The 23,485-nt window shown below is 47.6% G+C and overlaps 7 protein-coding genes across 7 annotated transcripts; 3 read left to right on the top strand and 4 right to left on the bottom strand.

Annotated features, from left to right (window-relative positions):
* Nucleotides 1–1,299: 1,299 nt before the first annotated feature.
* Nucleotides 1,300–6,031, bottom strand: TRV_07391 (uncharacterized protein; the record flags this gene model as incomplete). The annotated part of the gene is made up of 4 exons (XM_003018554.1): nt 1,300–1,934; nt 1,990–2,125; nt 2,184–5,681; nt 5,744–6,031. 4 exons carry the CDS (start codon nt 6,029–6,031, stop codon nt 1,300–1,302), a joined length of 4,557 nt encoding a protein of 1,518 aa, XP_003018600.1.
* Nucleotides 6,032–6,811: 780 nt separating this feature from the next.
* TRV_07390 (RNA methyltransferase, TrmH family) lies at nt 6,812–8,533 on the top strand (the record flags this gene model as incomplete). Its single annotated transcript, XM_003018553.1, has 1 exon — nt 6,812–8,533. The coding sequence occupies one exon, from the start codon at nt 6,812–6,814 to the stop codon at nt 8,531–8,533; it is 1,722 nt and encodes a 573-aa protein (XP_003018599.1).
* Nucleotides 8,534–9,017: 484 nt separating this feature from the next.
* TRV_07389 (uncharacterized protein) lies at nt 9,018–12,652 on the bottom strand (the record flags this gene model as incomplete). Its single annotated transcript, XM_003018552.1, has 4 exons — nt 9,018–9,131; nt 9,193–12,144; nt 12,213–12,353; nt 12,545–12,652. 4 exons carry the CDS (start codon nt 12,650–12,652, stop codon nt 9,018–9,020), a joined length of 3,315 nt encoding a protein of 1,104 aa, XP_003018598.1.
* Nucleotides 12,653–13,979: 1,327 nt separating this feature from the next.
* TRV_07388 (uncharacterized protein) lies at nt 13,980–14,801 on the top strand (the record flags this gene model as incomplete). Its single annotated transcript, XM_003018551.1, has 1 exon — nt 13,980–14,801. One exon carries the CDS (start codon nt 13,980–13,982, stop codon nt 14,799–14,801), a length of 822 nt encoding a protein of 273 aa, XP_003018597.1.
* A 1,564-nt stretch (nt 14,802–16,365) lies between these two features.
* On the top strand, nt 16,366–17,664 carry TRV_07387 (uncharacterized protein; the record flags this gene model as incomplete). Its single annotated transcript, XM_003018550.1, has 1 exon — nt 16,366–17,664. One exon carries the CDS (start codon nt 16,366–16,368, stop codon nt 17,662–17,664), a length of 1,299 nt encoding a protein of 432 aa, XP_003018596.1.
* Nucleotides 17,665–18,723: 1,059 nt separating this feature from the next.
* TRV_07386 (uncharacterized protein) lies at nt 18,724–20,501 on the bottom strand (the record flags this gene model as incomplete). The annotated part of the gene is made up of 3 exons (XM_003018549.1): nt 18,724–19,103; nt 19,138–20,252; nt 20,356–20,501. 3 exons carry the CDS (start codon nt 20,499–20,501, stop codon nt 18,724–18,726), a joined length of 1,641 nt encoding a protein of 546 aa, XP_003018595.1.
* Nucleotides 20,502–21,297: 796 nt separating this feature from the next.
* TRV_07385 (PE repeat family protein) lies at nt 21,298–23,403 on the bottom strand (the record flags this gene model as incomplete). Its single annotated transcript, XM_003018548.1, has 1 exon — nt 21,298–23,403. A coding segment is annotated over one exon (2,106 nt), but the record flags the coding sequence as incomplete, so codon positions are not given.
* Between the last annotated feature and the right edge of the window lie 82 nt (nt 23,404–23,485).

The raw sequence follows: 23,485 nt of genomic DNA, 5'->3' as shown, positions 1-23,485 counted from the left end.
CGGAGAAAGAGGAGCAAGTGAATAACTTTGCATCAGAATGCCATTCACTAGAGGGCCTTTCTTCCCTTCTTCTTCTTTTTGTGGAGAAGAGACAGTATATAGATCAACAGTGGAGCTAGATAAAGGCTTCTTCTTCACTCTAAGAGAGGCAGCAATGGAGTAAGACAGAAAGTAAGATGTAAGGGGAGGCCAGGCATTTTAAGAAACACTTCTTGTGTGTGTGTGTGGGAGAGAGAAGAGAAGAGACGGATCTAATCTACTGGCGATAAGCGATCGGTGTTTGCCAGAAGATCTTTGTTTCTTAGCCTCAGACAGTCTGACAGTTTGTACTGGCAAGAAGACCAAAAGTGCATCCGTGCTGGCGGCTTAACTGTGGGTTTAACGGGACTTTGCATCCGCTAGGCAGAGAGCAGAGGAGCTTGATATCAGCAAGCTTGCTAGAGCAAAGAGGCCTAGATTCAATAGCATCTGGTATGAAATAAGACATAAACTAAACCAACAGTTTAGCTGTCAGGATTAGGTGGTATAAGTCCTCAAGAGGAACAGGGGGTGGAGGTCTCTCCTATGTTGACATTCAACCAAACAAATCAACAAACTTGCATTAAAGAAGACGGAAGATGCCATCTCGGAGGGATACACTGCCACGCCCCCGCTCCCCGTATTAAAACGCAGGTGACAGTCCTGAGGCTTTGGCAAGGCGCCTGTACATTTTCTTAGATATGATAGTTTTATGGCGCATACTACAGCACTGTGGTGTAGTATGTTGATATCTCGACTGGTGTAGGAGCATTCTTCCGCCCGGAGCGACGTATTGGTCACCAGCAAAGGCAGTAGATGCGTGGAATGTAAGTTCCTAGGCAGCATAAACACGTTTCTATACGTTCTCTATCAAATAACCCCTTGATTGCTGCTTGCTCTCCCGTCTATCATTTTCTTCTTAACGACGTTTGAAGTTGGCTTAAGGTTCGTTGCAAAGGGTTGGTCACGTGACAGGAACTGTGGGGGGAAGGGGCTGTTGTTTCCCCAAAATTGATCACCCCTGAAGGATTGGTTGGAGTAAGGAGACGACGACGGCAAAGAGCGACTCTTAGTATGAAGCTGAAATTGTTTCGGCTGTCTATTCTACAGATGCTTTATCAATATGGTATCAAGGACCGTTGAAATCCATAATGTACATGAAGGGTAATTTTGGTTGAGAGGTAGCCACTGAGAGTTTGATGGTTCGGAGTAGGTAAAGGCATCAAGGAGGCCATTCTACCGAACAAAGGGCATTGCAATCCTTATTCTGTTTAGCTAGGGCTAGCCTTGAGATGTGTAGTAATTAGAGTATGAGTTCTGACTTGGGGCATAGGGCGAACTATACCCTTGAGGTGTAGCAGAAGAATGGGGGCGGCTGGGTTGGTGCTGGACATGTGGCTTCCCTGGTCGTGGGGGAGCTACAGGGTAACTAGGGTCAGGGAAGGAATTCAACAATTGTGGTGGGTTGGGTGCTGGTACGGTATAGGAATATTCGGGATGATTTTGCGGATGGGGGTTTTGGGTATAAGGAGGAGCTGGAGGAGGATTCGTAGTCATCGTGTATTGCGTTTGCTCTTGAGAAGCGGCTTTCTTACGCGCTGCGACAAGGTGTCCGCGAATTCCTCTTAGATATTTAGTAGCTGCTTCAACAAGGTCGCTTCGTTCCGTACTTTGTCGTAATGAGCCAAGCATTGATGCGACTTGTAGCTCAGATTGAAGGTGTGGACATGTTCGCAGGTGGCCAAGGTGGGCGATTCCGCAGAGGCCGCAGTGCTCAACTCCAGCAAGCCTGAGTTGACAGTAGCCAACGGGATGAAGATGGTCGCATGCTACGCAAGGATGCTTCTCGTTCAGGGCGGATTGCGTTTCCATATCGCCGTCGGGATAGGCAATGCTAGCGCGTTTGAAGGGGCGGGCTAACAGACCGCGTGAATATATGTAAATGAAGAGAATTTACCGAATGAATCTTACCAGCGCGTTTCCCAGACATCTCTGACCGTTCAGACGTTGCAGTAATATCAGTATCAGACTCAGATGGGCCGTTGAATTCAACGTCGCTATCATTATCTGCGTTGTTATTCCTGTCGTGGCCTCGGTAATTGATGGCCTAAAAATAGCATGTTTAGCATAGAGAGATTGAGTAAATTTGCAGGTTGGTGCCATACCTGACGCTTGCGTTTGCCTCTCCCGAATGCTTCTGCCTTGGCCCTCGCTTCCTGCTCTGCTGCCCTTTCTCGCTCCTGAAGGATCTTTTCCCAAACAGTATTACTTGGTGGTGGTGTAGATTCACTATCACCAAGTGCATCCTCCATTGATTCGTTGATCCATACCCTTGCGAAACTAAATTGCGATTCTGCAGAAGTGTCATTACCCACCTTGGTGTTTTCCACTTCACTCTGGTCAATCAGTTTATTAACGGATTGCGAATCGTAAACGAGATCACCAGTGTTATTATCATCGAATAATGCTTCCGCGCCGTGGCGCAGGATAGCTTCCAGATCAAGTTCATCATCATCCTCGGCATCCATTCGCTCAATAAGTACGTGATCCAGCGCCATTTTCTTCTTTCCAATCTGCATAATTTTCTCCTCAGCAGATCCGCGGGTCATCAGCTGGAAAACCATGACTTTCTTCTTCTGCCCGATTCGGTGAGCTCTGGATAAAGCTTGTATATCTTGGTGTGGGTTGAAGTCGGGATCCAGAATAATAACTGTATCTGCTGTTGCTAGGTTGATGCCAACGCCACCGGCCCTTGTAGAAAGGAGAAATGCAAAGTACTCGGAACCCGGCGCGTTATAAGCATCGATATTCTTCTGTTTCTTTAGCGACGTCATGCTGCCATCGAGACGAAGATGTTTAAGGCCAAGGCCATCCAAGAAGTCCTCCACAATGTCTAAAAAGTCCAAAAACTGGCTGAATATTAAAACTCTGTGCCCCCGCTCCTGGAGCTTGGGTAGTAGAAGCTCTAACAGCTGGAGCTTGGCTGATGCTTCAACCATGTTCCGGTGTAGTAAGGTGGAATTGACGCCTCTATCTTCAATGGCCTTTGAGTAGACGAAGGGGTGACACAGGCATTTCCGAAGCTGCATCAGAATATTGTTCAGATTGTGGCGTTCGCTCTGTTTGACAGTTGAATTTGTGCCAGTATTCTTAAACACAGACTTGATTAGCTGTGAATTTTTAGAAAGAATTGACTTGTATAGCTTTTTCTGCACAATGGTCATAGAAACAGGCAATATGATTTGCGCCACAGGTGGAAGGAATGACAGCACCTGGGCTTTGGTTCGTCGAAGAAAGAATGGCCTGATCATATCATGGAGTTTATTCACGTTTTCGTTAGTCATTTCCTTATATTCCTCCTCTAGAGCAACTGCATTGTGAGAGCGGTCGCAGAACTGGAGGATATTGAATAAATCACGAATGTTGTTCTGGAGCGGTGTTCCCGTAAGGAGCAATGTAAAGGGGACCGACATCTTTAAGAGAGTTTCATAAAGCTGGTTCTTGTCATTCTTTAGTCGGTGTCCTTCATCGACAACCAGCCCTGCCCAAGGGATGTTTGAGAATAACTTCCTAGTCTTGTCCTCGATCATACTTTCATAGGATGTCACGACAATATGGCACCGAAGTTCCTTGGATGAACAGGGGAACATCTCGTACTCTTGAGCAATCTTCCGAGCAGCCGCCGAGCCATAGCACGTAACAACTCGGAGACTTGGCGTCCATCTTTTAATCTCCTGTCTCCAATTTGCACAAGTCGAGTTTGGAACAACTACCAGAAAAGGCCAGCAATTGTGGTCTTGGATTAAAGTGGCGAAGAAGGAGATGACTTGGATGGTTTTACCCAGCCCCATCTCATCCGCGAGCACTGAGCTCTGTTGTTTATACCACATGAAATATATCCAATTTAGCCCTTCAAGTTGGTAGTCCATTAAATCTCCTCCCACGAGTATTTCAGGCTGCTTCTTACGCACCCAATGCTTGGCGAAATCCTTCGAACGAACATGATCAAGGTGTCTTTTCAATGTACCGCGCCTAGGAATTTGAATATGGTTACCGAGAACCCAGTCCTCGTATGCTGACACAAAGCTTTGCCATCTCTCAACATTCTTTCGGTCTGGGGGTTTTTCCCAGACTGCAGACTCATAAGGAAGACCCCTGTATTTCACATAAGCGGTTTCAACTTCGTCAGCCCGAGCTAGATCAATCTCAAGAGTTCGCTCAGAAACCACGTTTGAGTATTGAACATCAAATACAATGTCCACTTGAAGGTAATCTTCGGGTATAGCATCTTCGGTGGTCATTCGGGGCTTTTGCCCATCTTCAGATTTATTGAACGCCTTGCGTGTAACATGGGCTGCAACCCCCCAAACCCAAGGGCCTGGCATCCAGGAAGTTTGAAAGTAAGAGAGCTTCCGCCATTTTATCAAATATTCTTTAGCATCCTCTTCAATCTCATCACAAGAGTATCCTGGAGTATAGTTGTCTAGGTTGGTCGGCCTCCAAGCAACCAAGGTTTCAATTTCTCCCGGAAGATTAGCGCACTCATTGCAAGTCCAACGGCGAGAATACTCTTTAAACCTCTTCTCAGACAACTCGGTATCTTCCAGGCCATCATCAATGGTGTATGACGTTCCGGATTTTCTAGGTAAATGGTGCATGTGCCAGCTGCGTTTACATGAGTCACAGCGAAACATGACATTTTCCGGCAGGCTCAGTATAGTTTGATCAACATTAATACATGGATCCTCTCCGCCATTCTCTTCACGTTGTATATGCTCTTGTCTCGTGGTCAAGCGCGTCCTTAATGGTTTTGTCATTTCTCCAGGAGATTTGCAACCGGTACAGGTGCCATGATGGGGGGCCGTCGGGTCTTTCTCACGAGCAAGCCCAATGCAGAAACGACATTGCAACACAAACAACTTTGAAGTTACTTTGCTGACCAGATGAGTCCGGGTGCCGCGGGACCCAAGACACACTTGGTGGTATGAATCTGTGCATCCCTGACAGTAGACCAGAACCCCCTTTTCGGAGCTGTCTCCAACAGTATAACAGACCCTGCAGGCAGATTGATGACGAAGCGCAAAGGGATCATCTTTTGGTAATCTATAAAATTTCTCCTGTGCAGCTGAGTACTTCGTCTCTTTCTGGGCCACCTCTACTTCGGATATGTCATCCTCCAATCTTTCGGCCATGTTCCCGACTTGCTTTCGAGTCCTCTGAGAAGTACGTACTCCATTGCGGGGTTCTCGCACGGGGAGGTTTATAACTTTTCGTCTTTTAGCGCGTGTCCTTCTCTGGGTATCCTCGCTAGAATCATCACTGTCTATTTCTATTAAATCTTCAGGCGATCGGCCACGGCGAGGGTTTAGCCGGCTAGATCTTCTCCGAGTGCCGGAACCTTCAGATTCAACACTACTAAGGCGCATTGAATAGTTGACCTTGGCCAGTGTTCTTTGACGAAGGCTCCTAGGCCGTGTAGAGCCATTGATAGAACCAACTGCCCTAGATCTCCTTAACCGTCGAGTAGTCGGATGGGGTGATATAAGCTCATCCTCTGAGCTGCTGGTAGACGGAGACTCAGAGCTGGAGTAAGTATTTTGGGAGTTAAACGTTGACAGCGCTCCACGGCCACCTTTGAGTGATTGGATCTTGCTCAATGATAGCTATAGACCTGTTAGACAATAGCCTGGTAATTGGGCGAGAGAGCATTTGAAACAGTACTTACCACTCTGATATCACCACTTTTGAGTACTACCTCGTATGAATCCGAAGTGAGGTTTTCTACCTTAGATCTTATGTGATCTACGGTCGAATAGCCAGGTAGATATGGATAATCATCCTTATTGAGGCTTTTCTTGGGAATTTCAACACATGGGACCAATCTCGTAGCCCGAGGTTTTGCTGGAGGCCCTGTCGTGTTTATGGCCGTGAACTGGCTTAGAATGAAATTCGCTGTCTCCCCGTCAGAAGTCTCCGGAGAGGAGGAAATAGCGAGGTCCTGGAACGGCCGCATGGTTTCCCGCTAGACACGAGCGAAATAGTCTCTCCCGTTAAGATGTCCTGTCACCAGTAGCTCAGTTAGCTCTCAGTCGCGACGTTGGAAGCGAACGCGCCTGGCAGACATGGGGGGAAAGAGACAGCGCAGGCTGCTCTCTTATTCACCTCATCTCTTCCGTAAAATGCCCTTCAACAACGGCGTATACTGCGCGTAAACGGGGCTTCAGGGGGTTTGATATGTGTTCACTGCTATTCTTCTATTTTCGCTTCCGTTTTGGAACAATCGAAACGTTTGATGATGTACCATAAATACACTAAAATACCGACCTTTAGCCCTCGGAACGGTAATATATTTGTAAAATACCGTATCTACAGAAACTCTGGTGGCAACTATTACAACTTTATCGCGTGTTGTAAATCAATTTAGCTCTGATATGACGTTTCAAACGCGAAGCAAAGATGCTTGTACAGAGAAGGGAAACAAGGCACTGCTCTCCTGCAGCTAATCGCGACCATTATTTTTTCCTTTTAGAAATAGTACAATGAAACCATGAAAGCCGTTTCAACAGGGCAAACAAAGAAGAAAAGCTCAATGAGAAAGATGAAAGATGACTAATCACTGATAAGATTAACTAATCGATAGTTACAGATTATATAATCAGATGAGGCTCAAACAGACATTTTGATCTCTGCAGCTTTTCTGTCTTTTTGTCTTTTCCTTTTCTTCTCTGTTGCGATCTCACGAAAAGCAGAGGGAACATCTGGGGACCCTGTATATCCTTGTTTTACGGGCGCTATGCTGCTATTATCTTCTAGGCTCCCGGCTTCTAGTACTGCTAATTTACGCTTGCAGGGTTTACTCGTTTTACAAGGTGTGAACTCCATTCGGTGTCTGTCAGTAAACTCAGCCATTACAACCGGGATCAGAAAAGGCCGTGGATTTGGAACCCCTAAGAAAGAAAATGCGCCGTGGATCCGACGTGGACGAGTTTCATCTCCGCCTCGAAATGCAGAAAATGTGAGCCAGAGATACACGGTAAATAAGCACGATGCCAACAGCTATGGCCCACGAGCAGGCGGAATATCAAACTGGAGGCGGGACGAAAGGTCTGATGCTTCAAATCCGAATGATAAGATGCCTGCTCGCATGAACGGTCTCTCTAGAGACGAATATCCACTACAGTTCCAACGTCAGCACCAAGAATTACCGGGCAGCAAAGCGCATAGCAGAACTCTTACATCGGACTCCTCGCGACGATACCCGGAATCGTCTATTCGGTCCAGCGAAACGACACACTGGCGGAGGGAAAGAAGGAAACCACCGACATATATAGATAACGTGGGAGTGAGGAAGCTCGAAGCTAGCAGTGTGCTGAGCGCCAGACAGCAGATGGGAGGATATGCAAAATCAGAGGATGAAGTAATGGATATCCACCACCCTTTGTCCAGTAAAGTCTATGTTGTGCCGCCTCAACAGATACCATATTCTTCTCCCGTCTCGGAGTTCATATATGGAACATCCGCAGTCAATGCTGCGGTAAGATGTGGCCGCCGAAAATTACATACCTTATACCTGTTTGAAGAATCATCCCGGGATCGCTCCGGGGTGCCAAAGTGGGAACAGCCCGAAATACGCGCTATTGCTAAATATGCAAGCTTAGCGGGTGCGCAGGTTAAACATGTTACCGGCCCCTGGAAAACTACGCTGGATAAGATGACTGGAAAGCGGCCTCATAATGGCATGGTCTTGGAGGCATCCCCACTTCCGAAGCCTCCAGTTCTAAGCTTCCAAACGGTCGTTTCCAAGTCCAACTCACATTTCCTGGCTCAATTGGCCGCTCAGCCCGAAGAACAAGCTGCTGTAAATGGCACAGATGGCCACATCCAATTCGATGCTCGAAGGAAAGACAGCAAAGCATCCCGGTTCCCCTTCACTCTACTACTCGATGGGATACTTGACCCAGGAAACCTTGGGGCCATCTTTCGAAGTGCTTACTGGTTTGGTGCAGATGCAATTGCTTTTTCGTCGCAGAATTCAGCACCCATATCTCCTGTCGTTATGAAAGCTGCTGCTGGTGCAACTGAGGCCATTCCTATTCTCTCAGTTCGTGATGTTAGCACTTTTATGACAGCATCTCAAGCGAATGGCTGGAAATTTTTCGCAGCAGATGCCCCTGATGCAACGCTAGTTAATGACTATACCCGAAAAATCCCCGTCATGAATAGCCTGAGTTCTCTATCTTCTGAGCTCACAAAGGCACCATGTGTGTTGATGTTAGGGGGTGAGGGCTCAGGCCTGCAGCAGAAGATAAAGAATAGGGCAGATTCATTTGTTACTATCCCCGGAGCTTATTCAGATAACATTCGCGACGATACTGCTGGTGTTTCCAGTTTGAATGTCAGCGTGGCCTCTGCATTATTATGCGAGGCTTTTCTCTCTCGCAGACCACTTTCCAGCAGTGGTGAGACACAAGATTCAGCAGATACCCCTACCGAAAACACGAACCGTGTCTTCTAAGTCTTTGGGCTTCCCTCTAGTATTTATATTGATATCCTTTCCATTCCACGCCACTATTGTATTGTTATCCCAATGTGTGTTTCCGGCGTTCATGGCCTTATACATATTGTACTATAAAGCAGAGGAGCATTTTGGAGTCTTGTATATTGGCATTGGGCGTAGAGAGCGGATTATATTACCCACGACTTAAATTTGACCATTGCACACATCCTTGCTAAAAGGTTCAAGTTATCAATAAAGACACATGTTGAAACTCAAAATGATCTAAATGTACGTTACAAAGTTGGAAGTATATTTTATTACGGTAGAGGAACCGCGAGGTTGTTGTAAAGTAGAACCACTCTTGTAGTGAAGTCAACCCTTGGCCTCCAAAGCGCCGTATATACCTCTCTTCTCCCAAACCGTACGCCAGTTAAAAAAGTAAAGTTATCATACATGCACCTAATATTTAAAACGAAAAGAAACTAGGACCTCTTTAGGAGTTCTACCGCTTCTTTGATTTGCTCTTGGTTGGGCCAGAGGAAGAGACGCTTCCAGCTCTAGAAGTGTTTGTTGATGTCGCTTTGCTATTGGACTGAACAGCTTTGAGCTTTTTATTCTATAGTCTTGTTAGCTTTGCCCTGTCTTAAGGGTGCAAATAAAGACTATTTATAACTTACCACTGCAGGAGCAGCGCCCTTTGACTTCTTCTTTGCTGGGCCAGTATCATCGCCGTTTTCAGTCTCTTCATCCCGCGTGCGTGCTTTGGCTTTGTTGTCTCCATTAGTTTCTTTAGTATCGCCCTCAAACTCTTTAGCAATTGTATTCAGGAGGGTGGTGCATCTTCGACCAATCTCAACAGGGGTACGGGATAGGAAGAACCAGTCGAATCGGAACAGTGGGCTTTCCCGGATTTCGTCGCGGATTTTTTCATATAGACCTTCTCCATCAACACCGTGCCTGTCAAGCATAACAAGTAAGAAGCGATCCTCTTCTTCAGTGTATACTTTCTTGTTGGTCGTTGAGACGGTATAGTTGATCTTCAGCTGTTGGAGAGGAACACGGTACTGTCCCATTTTCTTGCGGAGGAGCTTGCGTTGTTGATTCATTCTCCTCATCTTTTCTTCACCCTGTTCGATAATGCGGATATACTTCGGATAGTCGAGAATCTCAGTGTATCTCTTCCAAAACACTTTAGCATACTCTTTGATCTCTTCGGGGGTTTTGCTGTCCACTTCGGTGGCCATGTCTTCATAATTGGTACGTCCAAACTTAGCCGAACCATTGATGAATTGCTGGAAGTCTCGTCGGTTCCAATTATAGAAACCTTCTGCGGATAATTTGGCCTTTTCCTCTTGCTCTTCCGCAGTTAGAGGTACAGCATTATCGATCTCTTGCTGCTCAAGTTCGCGTTCTGCTTCCCTATCACTAACTGACTCTTCAGGACCTTCAGGCAAAGCGGCTTTATAACCAATCTCCTTGTGGAAGTATGCAGTCTCTTTGTCTTGCAATTCTTGAAGTTTAGGGGGGAAGAATTGCCAGTCATGAATAGTAGTCTGTTTTGGTGCCTTAGGTACTTTAGGCTTGGGTTCAGAAGGCTTTGTAAAAGTCTGCTTGTAGAAGCTGCCAATTGTATATGACTGGTCTTTGCGTTCACGCTTTGCAGGGTTAATCCAATTCAAACCGATGTCTTTCTTGCGGTTAGTAAAGTCCTTTCCATTCCATTCATAGGCATTTTCTGAAGAGAACTTCTGCAGGTCATCAATTCCGAGCTTTTCATATTTGTTTTTGAGCTCAGCGGTACGCTCTTCACCTTTCTTTAGGATGGCCTCGATATCATCTTCGGAAATATCCTTGCCACTGCCGAAGGTACCTCCAGTAGAGCTAAACACATCGGAAGCGCCGTGCTGAATCATGCTCAGGAGTTCATCCTTGGAAGCTGCATTTTTAGCCTGTTGTTGAGCGCGACCCTGTTGAATGACGAGCTGATCTAATCGAAGTTTTTGAGCTGCTCGTTCCAGCACCTTTTCTTCGATGGCCTTCTCAGTGATAAATCTGAACACAACGACCTGCTTAGTCTGGCCGATACGATGAGCTCGGTCCATAGCCTGGAGATCAGCCTGAGGATTCCAGTCACTGTCAAACAGGATGACAATATCAGCTGTTGTCAAGTTTATACCCAGTCCACCAGCACGAGTGGTCAGAAGGAATACAAATTTCTCAGAGCCTGGGCGGTTGTACTCGTCGATCGCCTGGATACGGTCCTCGTGGGCAGTTGAGCCGTCGATTCTGCAGTATTCATGTCCCCTGAAAACGCAGTAGTCCTCTAGAATGTCGAGAACACGACTCATCTGTGAAAAGATCAACACTCTGCTGCCTTGCTTGAACAAACGGTTGAGCAACTTGTCTAGAATGACCATCTTTCCGGAATTGTCGATAAGATGCTCGTCAGTAGTATAAGGTGGGCCTGGCTCTGCTCCTTCGAACAGATAAGGGTGGTTGCAGCACTTGCGCAGCTGCATGACAACGTTTAGAAGTCTAGTCTTGGATTCTCGGTTACCCTGAGCGCCGTTGACTGCATCGATATCCTTTTCGAGAATCTTTTGGTACCATTTAACTTGCATCTCTGACATGCCAACATAAAGATTGAGTTCCTTCTTTGGGAGCAAGCTCTTCTCCACATCACTTTTCACTCGGCGTAGCAAAAACGGCCGAAGGACTCTGTGTAGCTGCTGAACGACTGTGTCCTGGTCCGCCTCTTGGTTAGAGAACCATTGATCGAAGGCCTCGGAGTCACCGAACACATCAGGAAGCAAAAAGTTTAGCAATGCCCATAGTTCGTGGAGGTTGTTTTGCAGAGGGGTTCCCGTGATCAAGAGTCGGTTTCTGGACTTGAACACACGAATAATCTGTGAGAGGGATGACTCTTCATTCTTGATTCGATGCGCCTCGTCGATAATAATATACTCCCAGGCGAATTTCTTCAAATGCGACTTTTCTCTAAGGATCATCTCGTAACTGGTGATGCACACATCGAATTTCTCGTCGACTAGGCGCTCGTTAATGAGTTGGTGGCGTTCATCCTTGGCTCCCTGCAAAACCAAGACATTGACATCGGGTGTCCATTTTCCAAACTCCCGTTTCCAGTTATCCAAAGTCGACTTCGGAACAGCAACGAGATGAGGGCCTGTGATTCCGCAAATATGTCGAAGATATCCCAAAAAGGAAATGGTCTGGAGAGTCTTCCCAAGACCCATCTCGTCAGCTAATATGCCTGAGATACCATTTTCGTGTAGCGAAACCAGCCAGTTCAGGCCGGCAATCTGGTAATCACGCATTTCACCTCCCTGGATGAATGAAGGCGACTGCTGAAAGACGGTTTCAGTCTTTCCTCCCCGTTTCTCATCCTTCAGAAGCTCTGCGTCCTCTTCTTGTTCTGTTCTTCGTCGGCGTTCTCCTGCTGCACCGCCTTTTCTAGTAGCTCCTTTCCTCGAGCCTGATTTGGCTTCATTCTGACGATCGATTTCGGCCATGATTTCCTTGATCCGAGGGTTAGGATTAGTGTCGATAAAGTGGCGGAACAAGTCAGTTAGTCCGAGTAGGTAACGGAATCGTCGAATTGAATCATCTTCCTATATAGAGTGAGAAATAAGTATCAAGACCAGTATGCGATAATTCGGTATGCGCATGTACGACATACCATTGACTCACCAAGACGTCCGTGTTTTTTACCGAGGACGCTTTTGCGTAGCTGGAAGGCCTCTGTCCTTCGTTTCCGGCCATCTGGAGCAGTATCGCCTGCAACACTACTTGCGGTGGTATTTGGGTTCGTATCGGAATCCTACCACCATCAGCACTGAAACGCAGCATTGTGCGGTTATAGATAGAGGCTTACCGTGTAGTCAGGTGTATCTTGGTACTCCTAAAGCGGAAGAAAAGTGCAAAGTGTTAGCCTGGGCATCTGCATCCCGTTTTCCATAAAGGTGGCATCTCCCCACGTCCGCAACAGCTTAACGCGTCCTGCAAGCGTACCTTCATATCTTGGTCGTCCCGAGCATCGTCGGAAGGCTGGTACTCGGCAGCATCCACCATCGTGACGTCTTCGTCGCCCGTTGAGGGAAGTTCTTGCACCGGAGCCATGTCCAGGCAGCGGCTCACCGGGGTTCGATATATAGATTTATAGCAGGGGAACGCGCTATAAGACTCGTTAAAACGGCGAGAGAGAGGTAAGTAATAGATCTAGTAGCGAGTAGGTAAGCAGGAAGAAACAGCGGTATCTGGAGCGCGACTGCTCATGGCCTGGCCGTCCGGGTATGTGCCTGTTCCTGCGTATGTGTGAGGGAGGAGAGGAAGAAGCTGGATGGCGAACGCTGAGAAGGTGAAAACCCTCGAAACGAACAAAACCGCGAGACTTTTTTTCTTTTTTCGGCAGGACAGAAAAAAAGAAGAGGCTGAAGACGCGCTGATTGGTCAATTTAGATGAGTAAGCAGATAAATCAAGAGGATGAGTAAGCCGGAGGGAGAAATGTTTTGCCGATGGATAAAAGAAACTCCGAAAGCCTAAAAAGACGCCGAAAAGTAAAAAAAAAAAATAATAATAATAATAATAATAAATAAAAATAAAAGAAAAGAACAAGAAGAAGAAGAAGAAGAAGAAAAATAGTAGAATGTAGAATGTAGAATATTTATATTACAAGGACAGAATACAGACAGTTAAGGTGCAGCTAGACAAGCAGCTGGCATCGCCGTGACTGGAGCGCAGTGACTGCTCAGATCCAGTGACTGCTTAACAAGGTCTTCAACCCTAGCTGCCTCTAGCTAACTACCAAGACACCAGGATAAACTCCCAAGGTACAACCAAATAATCAACTGCATGTCTACGTGGGCATACAAAGAGAAACACTCCGGCTCTCACTCTCCCAAGAGCAGCAAGGCATCACTCTCACTTCTCCTGCTGCCCTCAACCTCTCTTCCCTTCCGTCTAGGCAACCTGGGCAGCCCGTAGAAAGAGGCCGGGAGAAAGGAATCTCCGCGTCTCCGCCAGCCCGTCAAAAGCCGTCACGGCCCAAAAATATAGTCATCTCTTGTGTCTCTTCGCCTGTTTCTCCACCAAAGCAACTTCAACCTCAGCCTCTGGCCTCGTCGGACTCCAGCGTCACCCCCGACCTACATTCGCCCGGCCGATATACGCTGTGCGCTCCCTCCCTCGACCGGCTGCTGCTTGACTCATCCGGCTTCCGCGAGCTTGGCTGCTCGATTCGTTGTGGCCTGTCCAGAAAACCGAATCCCCCCCACTTCGCCAGACACAAATCTGAGTGTTGGTGTAGCCAGAAAAGAAAAAAAAACTATTCCGATATAACGATCACGGACCCCCGATCGATCTCGGTTCGAAGCTGTTGAACCATCTATAGGGGATACGGGGAGAGTTTGTGTGCCTACTTCGTCAAGGATTGTCCACTCCGCAGCCATGGATTCGATGCGGTCACTTAATAAATCACTTCCGTCTACAACGGCAGCACAACCTCCGGAACTGCTTCTGCAAGCATTTAAGACTGCGGCTTTATCAGTCACCAACCTTTACAAGAATGCGGTATCAGATCAGGCTCAGTCACGGCAACTTGGATACCAGGATGCTCTCGAAGACCTCCGGGCTTTCCTGGACAAGGAGAAAATAGGTTTTACAGATGGTGAAGGGCAGAAGATCAGGAACTGGGTCATGGAAAAGATCGATATGGCTGGAACGACTTCAAACGACAGTGATGATGATAAGACCGATGCCGACAAGACCAACCGTGCCGCCTCACCGGCTGCCATCCGTAAAACAAATTCTGATACCACCGCTTCGAAACCCCAACCTGAAGCTGCTGCTCCGTCAAGACAGCCTTCAGAAACTCCACCACCACTGATGCCCATACCTTCTGAGCCTATTGCTATAGTACCTCCCCGGACGGCGGCCTTCACTTTCACCGCCGGCCAGAGTCTCCCCATGCAAGAGGATATCGACATGAAAGCCGCCATGGATAGCTCTCCTTCACTATCAAGCGACCCGCAGATCACCACCTCACATCCCTCTCATCCCCCAGTCAGGCTAGAAGTGCACTCCCGTCCACCTCGAACACCACATCGCCACGGCAGCGGAAACCGCCATAACCCTCGCTCTATCAACCGAGACCCCACGCCCGGTGCCGGGTCGAAACGAAAATTCCACTTTGGCGAGTTTTTTGATATCTCGAACCTCGGAAACGGCCGAGACCCATTCGGTGGGCCGAAACGAGGCCGCTTCCTATAGTTATATACTCTTTCTTTAATCCCCCTCATTCTAGCGGATTATAGAATGGATATGCGGTGAGCTCTACGATGCATTAACGTCGAGGCGTTTTGGACTTTTATTTTCGCCCTTTTCTTATACGGCATTTTCTATATTTCTCATCATATGCATGTAGATAGGTAGCATCATTGAAATCGGAGATACCCTATAAAGTCTCGAGTTGGCCTGCTCGTAAATTCGTTTCTAACACAGTATGGTACACAGTCTATAATGTCACGCATTTCTCTTTAAAATAAGCGTATAATGAAGATATCGTACAGTCCACCAAGTCAATTCTCCTATTTGATAAGTTATTCAGTTGAAGGCTCTCCATATACCCAATCCCACTAGTGAAGTTGATATCATAATAACTCCTAGCCTTCTCGATCCCATTCTGTACTTTGAGCCGCTTGCTAAGATCTTCTGTTCTTGCTCACGTAGGTTCTTCATCCCGGTGTAATAGCTCCAGCCTCCAAGTCCCGCAAGTGCCAGACTCCCTACACAACCAAAGACAGTGAGTTACGAGCCGCTAGCGTATATCCATAGACATAGAGTCCATACCAGTAGCTCTGCACGCCAGACAGTCATCATATTTATCCTGAGCAATCGTCTTTTCAATATCTTTGGGGTTGATTTCCCAGGGCGCATCGGACTGCCTTGCCATATTAATTGCTGGATGTAATGGCAGATTAGGTCAAAGAAAGATAGCGCCTATTCATTGAAATCAGCCAATACGTCCATGAAATCAGTAAATACGTCCATAGACCAGGGTATAGGGACCTACCGAAGGGATATTGTCCTTTGATGCAGCTCCTGTTGGGCGTTGTACTTGTAAAAACCATGAAAACCCAAAAACTCCGATGAGGTCACGCACCGCTCGAGTTAACTCGGATGAACCTCATCTAACTATCTCGACCAAATCTTCTATAACCTCCCACACTCCACAACAGATGCGTTCGCAATGATGAGCGCTATTATAGAAGCTCTTTATATTTATGATGAGACAAAGTGAGCTATTCTACTGCCGCTCCCAGCAAATGAATATATACTGACACTAAGTAATAGCACACCAATACTTGAACATGCCTACCGTTCGCGCCCTCCCCCCGCGACGGCAATACTCTCTCTCTTTCTAGCCCATCCGGCTCCTCGACCGTCCCTGGTATACCTCCCCGATGCCTCTCCTCCCATCTCGGTCTTCTCAGTTTCGCATTCAAATCTCCTATTCCTGGTCCCGTGCAGCACCGAGGCAGAACCGCTTCTCGTCCTCGAATTTATCCACCGAGTAATAGATGTGCTAGAAGAATTTATCGGCGCGCCTTTACTCGGAACGAAGATACAGAATAGCTATGACGTTGTTGGGCAGTTACTGAATGAAATGTGCGATGCTGGCATCGTATCTAATACTGAACCGAACGCTCTACAGGAGGCGGTTGACGTTCCTGGGTGGATGGGCAAGCTATTGAGCGGAGTGGGATTGCCTGGGTGAATATTGACCACAATACACCTTGCGTCCGCACCTATATGGATGTCATAATTGCTAACGATGTATGTGTGGTGGGATAGTGCGTCGCAGGCTTCTGCTCTTGCAAAGCCTCTAAGTCAACCCCTTGCTACCGCTCCCACAGTAGCCGGAGCAAATGCGCCAGCCATACCTTGGAGACGTTCTGGTGTGCGACATACCTCAAATGAGCTGTATGTTGACATAGTCGAGTCTTTATCGGTTATATTTGCCCCCTCTGGTAGGCCAATATCAGCACTGGTACACGGTACCATAGTATTCACAGCAAAGATATCAGGAGTGCCGGATTTGCTTCTTTCCCTAAGTGCTCCTGGGGGTCAAAGAAGTCTTGCGCATAAGATTGAATTACCTGTGTTTCATCCTTGTGTCCGTCTGGCACGTTGGAGAGAAAAGCCAGGTGAACTAAGCTTCGTGCCCCCTGATGGACGGTTTATATTAGGAGGATACGAAGTCAACCTGCTCCCTGTTAATCCTGAGGATGACAATCCGCCTGCCCATATGGAAAGGCTATTCCTTCCTGCTACAGTGGATATTAAGAAAGGCCTTGGTCCTACGGGATCAAATTTTGAAGTGCGACTAACATTAAATAACAGTTTTCCAGGGACTTCCTCAAGGAGCGGAGGAGGTGGAGCTGGTATAGGTGGGAATGGGGGAATGGGGAACTCGATAGGTCGTGGATCTGGAACATCAACCCCTTCTTTCTTAACTATCGGCGGTAGCTCGTCGTCTCCGAGCCTAGATGATGTAGTGGTGACAGTTCCCATACCACCATCGGTGCGGAACATTACTGATATCCAGCCGAGTCGGGGAGAAGCGACCTTTATGCCAGGAAACGAATCTTTAGAATGGCGCGTGCCTACCAGAGAGAAGGACGGATCAATCTCTGGCACAGCCACGCTAAAAGGAACCATACTCGGACCCCTTCATGAGCTTGATGATGACGAAATAGTTGATGGAGATGGTGAAGATCGTACTCGACGATTAACTTCGAACCCTCTCAGAGGATATTATGACGAGACCTTAACTGGGGGCGCAAGCTATCAAGATTCAGGGGCAACGATAGATGATACTACCCAACCGGAGAAGACTGAAGGTCTATCACCAACAGTCAAACAAATGCGGAAAAAGCAGGCCAATGCCTTATTAATGCCCTCATCGGCCTCGGTATCGTTTTCTGTGCGCGGCTGGCTACCCAGTGGTATACGTGTTGACTCTTTGACTGTTGACTCTCGAAGAAGTCGAGGTTTAGGCGAAGGGGTCAAGCCCTACAAGGGTGTCAAATATATCTGCGTGAGCAGGCAAGGGGTTGAGACTAGGTGTTGAACTAGTAGTCATCTACAAATCCTGCAATGCATAGCCTCAATTTGGTCCAAGGTCTATATTTAAAAGCAGGGCAATGTCAAAGGAAAAAAAGTTATAACTCAACTAGCTATAGATCTGCAATTAGGCGGTACCCTTTTTTCCTCGACTCCTCCTGCAAGGCTTTGATGACTTTGGAACGTAGCGAGCAGAGCCTGGCCTGCGTGGACTTCTAATGGGACCTCAATATGAAGGTTACGTTTGACTAGAGGCAGTCGCTATTATTATTCACTCGCAGTAGGAAACCTTGGACCCTCCGGCTGTTCCACCGGGGAATTACCTTATGGCTATCAAGATCTTGTTAACAGGACCAGCCCAAGGTTGGATGGTAGACGACCCAGGAGTTTGGGCTTTACTAGCGAAGGGCACTTTAATCAAAAACTCCTAGCTGACCTCTCTATAATAGTATGTTGCAAATTGAAATACCGCCGCACATTATACACCTGAATTATTCGCACGTTTATTAGTAAGGCCTGGTATGGAAGAGTTAGGAGCAAAGTGGAATGGTCTCTTCACCCTCGTATATAAGAAGACTATTTTAGTATTATAGCTATTGTTGTTTATAAGAACGTATATATGCCAAAAATTCCAACCCAATTTGAGAATAGTAAAACACGCGTATGAGAAAAAGAGTATGTATGCATGGCTACCTAGAGCTTTGGGCCACGGTTGGTGTAGTGGTATATAGCGATTGCGACTGTTAATAGTTGTTAGCATATCAACCATCATAACTAAGCGTCGATGCAGGACAATGAAACATTAGGAATAGACTTGAAGGGAATAAAAATTATTGCAACAGAATATCTTATATACAGCCCAGGGGAATCATAAATATACGTATGTCGAAAGGGTATCAAGCACTGTAAGACAATATGACCTCGTACACGTTTTATCACGAAGATTTCGCGTCTGCAGAGGTGACAAAATAAAATTGATATCAGACCAGATGACCCGAGGATCTTAATAGCACACCAAGCAGAGAAAAGGAAAGCAGTTATTTGGAAAGATATGTTGATAAAAAATTTACTTACCCAATGCTGCGGCAGTGGCCCTTGCGGCACCCGATCTGTTTGGCCCCTTGCCAAAGGTAATAAACCAGGTAATCCATTCAAGCAATCCATAGGTTCGTTCCCCAGCACGGTTGAAGTTAGGAGACTTGAGACTGGCAGCTTTGTATTTGCCGAGTTTACCGATATAAGGCGGGTAGCGGATAGAGAGAATACGCTCGACCCAGCCAGGAGTTGTGGTAATGGAGCGTTGGTGTGTAAAGGCATCGAAACTGCTACGGCCATGGTAGCAACCAGTTCCACTCTCTCCAACGCCGCCAAATGGGAGGTTTGAAATAGAAACATGCATATATGAGTCGTTCACAGAAGCACCGCCTGAGCGAACGGAGGAGAGGACTATCAAGGTGTTAGCATGTGCATAGAAATGTACCATAATGAAGGGAGGTAAAAACAATACCTTTTGCGGTCTCCTCTTTGGATCCAAATGGGTAAAGGGCCAATGGAGTTCCATCAACGTCATTTGCAATTCTAATTGCCTCGTCCAAGTTCGATACGGGCAGGAGAGTGATAATTGGCCCAAAGCTCTCTTCGGTTATGAGAGAGTCCTCGGTAGAGTCAACAAGGACAACGGTTGGTTCGATGAATTTCTCCTTCTCATCCATGGATCCACCAAGAAGGATCTTCCCCTTGGTGTTGTCGACCATCTGCTTGATGCGCTGGAAAGCACCCTCGTTGATAATACGGGAGTAATCAGGCGATGCTTTGGCTCCGTTTGGATAGTATTCTTTGATAGCCCTCTCAAACTCGACCACCAGCTGATCAACAACCTCCCTGTCAACAAGGATGTAGTTTTGTGATATACAAATTTGACCAGCATTGAACGTCTTTCCCCATAGTAGACGCCTGGCAACAAGTCTCAAGTCCGCACGCTTTGTAACAAAGGCAGGGTTACGCCCACCTAGCTCAAGCAAGACAGGTGTAAGCTTTGGGGCTGCTGCTTGAGCAACAATGCGGCCAACTCTGGCACTGCCGGTGAAGCAGATCTTATCCCATCTTTCGTCAAGCAGTGCTTTAGTTTCTGGGACACTTCCCTGGATGACAGATACACAAGTGGGGTCTAAAGCAGCTTCAATGATTTCCTGGATCACGGCGGCGCAGTGCGGTGAAACTTCACTTGGCTTAACCACGACCGTGTTGCCAGCAGCAATGGCACCGAGGAGTGGACCAAGAGTAAGGACGAATGGGAAATTGAATGCTCTATGCAGATAGTTAGCCAAATGTGGTGTCGGGTTAGGAAGAGAGTGTAGCACCAACCCAATAATCAGAACACAGCCCAAGGGGTCCTTTCGAATGGTTGGCCTCATCAGCGAAAAGGTCAGGTCGATATCAGCAGCCTTTTCATCTTTAGCCCACTTGGGTAGGTTTTTAGTAATGAATATGATATCGTTGAGCGTCGACACAATCTCTCCGACATAAGCTTCATACTCCGGTCTGTTCAGGTCCTGCTTAAGGGCCGCGGTCACCAGGTGCTCCCGGTCCTTGATACTAATCAACACAAATAAGAGCGTCAGCTGGGGCTAACTATGGATGAATATACTGGGCAGAGACTGGAGACTTCTGCCACCGGTACTAGATGTCTAGCACTTACGCCCAGTAAAGCTTCCGCAGCTGTTGGATACGGAATTCGATAGGTCGAGTCTTGTGTTCAAAAAAGGTAGCCCGAACACTCTTCACGCGCGAGGGGATCTCCTCGACAGGCGTATATTCAAGGGTTGGGAGAGCGGTAGATGCCATCTTGTAGTGGTTGTAGGTGGTATGCCTGCAACGACCTGGCGCTGATTTCTTAAAACTTGGGCGTAAGAGCTATCCAAAAAAGAGAACGAGTAGCCAATTGACCCGTCTCGAGCGGGGGCTTGTTAGGAATTGAAAAGAACGGTATCGATAATGATATCAAGGGCGCGAGATCTGGTTGTCTGCGAAGCAAGCCGATGAGGTTGTTTTTAACTTGACAACGTCACGGGAGTCGCATGCGCCAGTGTGAGATGCCGAGGTAACTTTTTGCCCCTGCAGCGGCTCGGGCATCGGAACAACCTGGGACGGGGCGGGATAACCCTGACATGGATGGATGGATGCTGACACTCTGGGGTCGATTGGTGATCAGGTTACAGAGTGGTATTTTCCTGCATTGTTCAGGGCTACGTATTGAAGAGGACGTCTACGGGCTAGAGATACAGTCGGCATGATCATTAATTCACCGGAAATAAGATAGCAATTTGGATACATGATCATACATAGTTTAGAAGAAGAAATGAGAACTAGGAAAAAACTAAAAAAAATAAAAAAGGCTTGAAGAATATGATCGATATGTGAAACTCCGTCCGTGAAAATGCACCATCATTCCCTTATTCCAACAGTAATGTTCGTGATATGCAGTACTTGAGAAAGGAGCAGGCAAAAATAATCATTCAAAAACGCTCATAGGATGATGCATGAACAAAACTCAAGAACAAGATATAAAAGTAGGGGTAAAATCAATCGTGAGATGGCTAACATGGCATGAACAATCATAACAGTCATTAATGGGGCAATATCATGCGGCGGTAAGGACTTGTCGAAGTTTCTCTCTGAAGCTCATGCTTGATGGAGCGTCCTCGCGGTGTTTATGTAGACTCGAGCGGCGTCGACGCAGTCGTTCTGGCGGAGGGTCCTCTTTCTTAGCAGTCTTTTCCGCCGGGGCTTCGAGTCTCATCGACCGTCGACGTTCTCGACGGTGCTCCCGGTGCTCCCGATGTTCTCGGTGCTCTTGCTCTTTTCCTGGCTCTTTCTCTTTGGCTTCTTCCTGTTTGCTAGGCATTCGTTCTTTGCTGTCCTCGCCTCTGCTTAGCCTTCGTTCGCGAGGCTTCGGTACTTCTGTCTTCGGCTTGGGGGGCTTTTCTTGCTCTGCCCCTTCATCGGTCTTGGGGGACTTCCTTTCACGCAATTTGTTCTCTTCACTTCTGGCGTTACTTCGTCGTGCTCGCTCCCTTACTTCCTCGGAGTTGGTTGACCTTCTTTCACGGCGCCTGTCAGAGTGCGAACGAGAGCCCGAGTTCGACTGAGAATGGGTAGAGGAGCCAGATGTGTTTGGAGGTGACGGCCGCTTGACGGGAGGAACTGGAGATGAGGACTTTGCTCGTTCATTCACTTTCATGACCGGCTGGTGAGCTGTTGATTGGCCAGTAGTAATCAACCTAAACAAAGCGAGAGGCTTGGAGGCGAGCGAAGATATCGGGTTTTGACTTGGGCCAGCAGATTTAGGGGCGGCGTTAGGTCGGTCACGGCCTGATAGTGATAATCGCCGCACAAGAGGTCGCTTTGGTGGGTTCCGGGTATGTTCTTCCTTGGGATGTTCCTCCTTAGGGCTTCCAGTTTCCTTTGAACGTTCTGCCTCAGCTCTGCGGGCTTCTCGCCTCTTTCGTCTTTCTGCTCGCTCTGCTTCAGTCTCGTTTGGCCGAGGGCGGTTACTTCTATGCCTCGTTTGGCCAGTGTGTTTCGTCTCTTTCACTTCAACAGGTGCATCGACTGGCGGCGAGGACCGCACCTCTCGTTCGGCTCTTGGTCGACGAGAGCTTGGTTTCTTCTCTCCCGAACTTTTTGAAGGTCGTGGTGGCTCCTCGGCTGGCGCGGATCGTCGGTGTTTCTTGTGTCTTTTTTCTTTTGATCGCTCTTTCGATCGTTCCTTCGATCGCGATTTGGATTTGGACTCAACAGCAGCTTCTTCTGCAGCTTTATGGTTAGGGGCATCTTCAACAGCAGCAGGTTCTTCAATGATAGGTTTTGAAGCTGTATCTTCTGAAACAGGCGCTTCCACGGCCTGCGGCACTGGCTCTTCTTTGATTTCTTCAGCAGGCTTCTCCTCAACAACAGGTGCGGGTTGTGGGGTTGGTTCCTTAATGGTCTTCAGTTCCTCTGTTGGAGATGATACCGGTTCCTCTTTAGCTACAGGTTCTGCTGCTGGCTGTTCAGGGGGTGCTGCTTCCTTGACAACATCCTCGGCCGGGGGTGAATCATCCTGAGGTTTTTCAGCTACCGGTGCCTCAGGGGCTTCGGCAGAAGCCTCTTCCGTCGCTACTGGTGTTGATTCTGAAGCAGGTTCATTTGGAATATTCTCTTCCGCCGTAGCTATTTCCTGAGTTGTGGTCTCTTCTACAAGAGCAGGTTGTTCACTCGCCTTTTCCATAACCACTTCATCTGGCTGATCTGAAGTTTCTACAGGGCCACTTGGAGCTGGTGTTGGTGCCTCACTCGCAGGTTCCTCGGGCTTAGGTTGTTTATCCACATCAGCAGGTTGTTTGGCTTCAGATTCTGTAGCTGTCGCATCCGCAGCAGCGGGTTCCTCAACACCAACCTCTTCAGTGGCTGCTTCGTTAATAATAGATTCTTCAGCTGCGGGTTCCTCTGCAGGCTCCTGAACAACAGGATCTTCCGCTGGATCTTCGACAGCCGCCTCGACAGCCGCTGCTTCTTCGCTTGCTGGTTCCTTGGCTGCAGGCTCTTCAGTTATTGGGTCTTCTGGTTTTGATTCTTCAGTAGCAGATAAACCTTCTACTTGCTCTTCAGCTACCGGTTTATCAATAACAGGGTCACCGGCACCTAGCTCCTCGGGTATTGGCTCGGGTTCGACCAGGTCTTGAGTGGTAGGTTCTTCAACGGCAGGCTGTTCAGCAACAGGCTCTTTAGCAGCAGGTTCCTCAGCGGCCGGTTCTTCAGCAGCAGGTTCTTTAGCAGCAGGCTCTTCA

Source organism: Trichophyton verrucosum, assembly GCF_000151505.1.
Source record: "Trichophyton verrucosum HKI 0517 chromosome Unknown contig01001_1.f1.exp, whole genome shotgun sequence".
Lineage (NCBI taxonomy): Eukaryota > Fungi > Ascomycota > Eurotiomycetes > Onygenales > Arthrodermataceae > Trichophyton > Trichophyton verrucosum.
The sequence above is the reverse complement of the archived record's forward strand: the minus strand, read 5'-3'. Positions and strand labels throughout refer to the sequence as shown.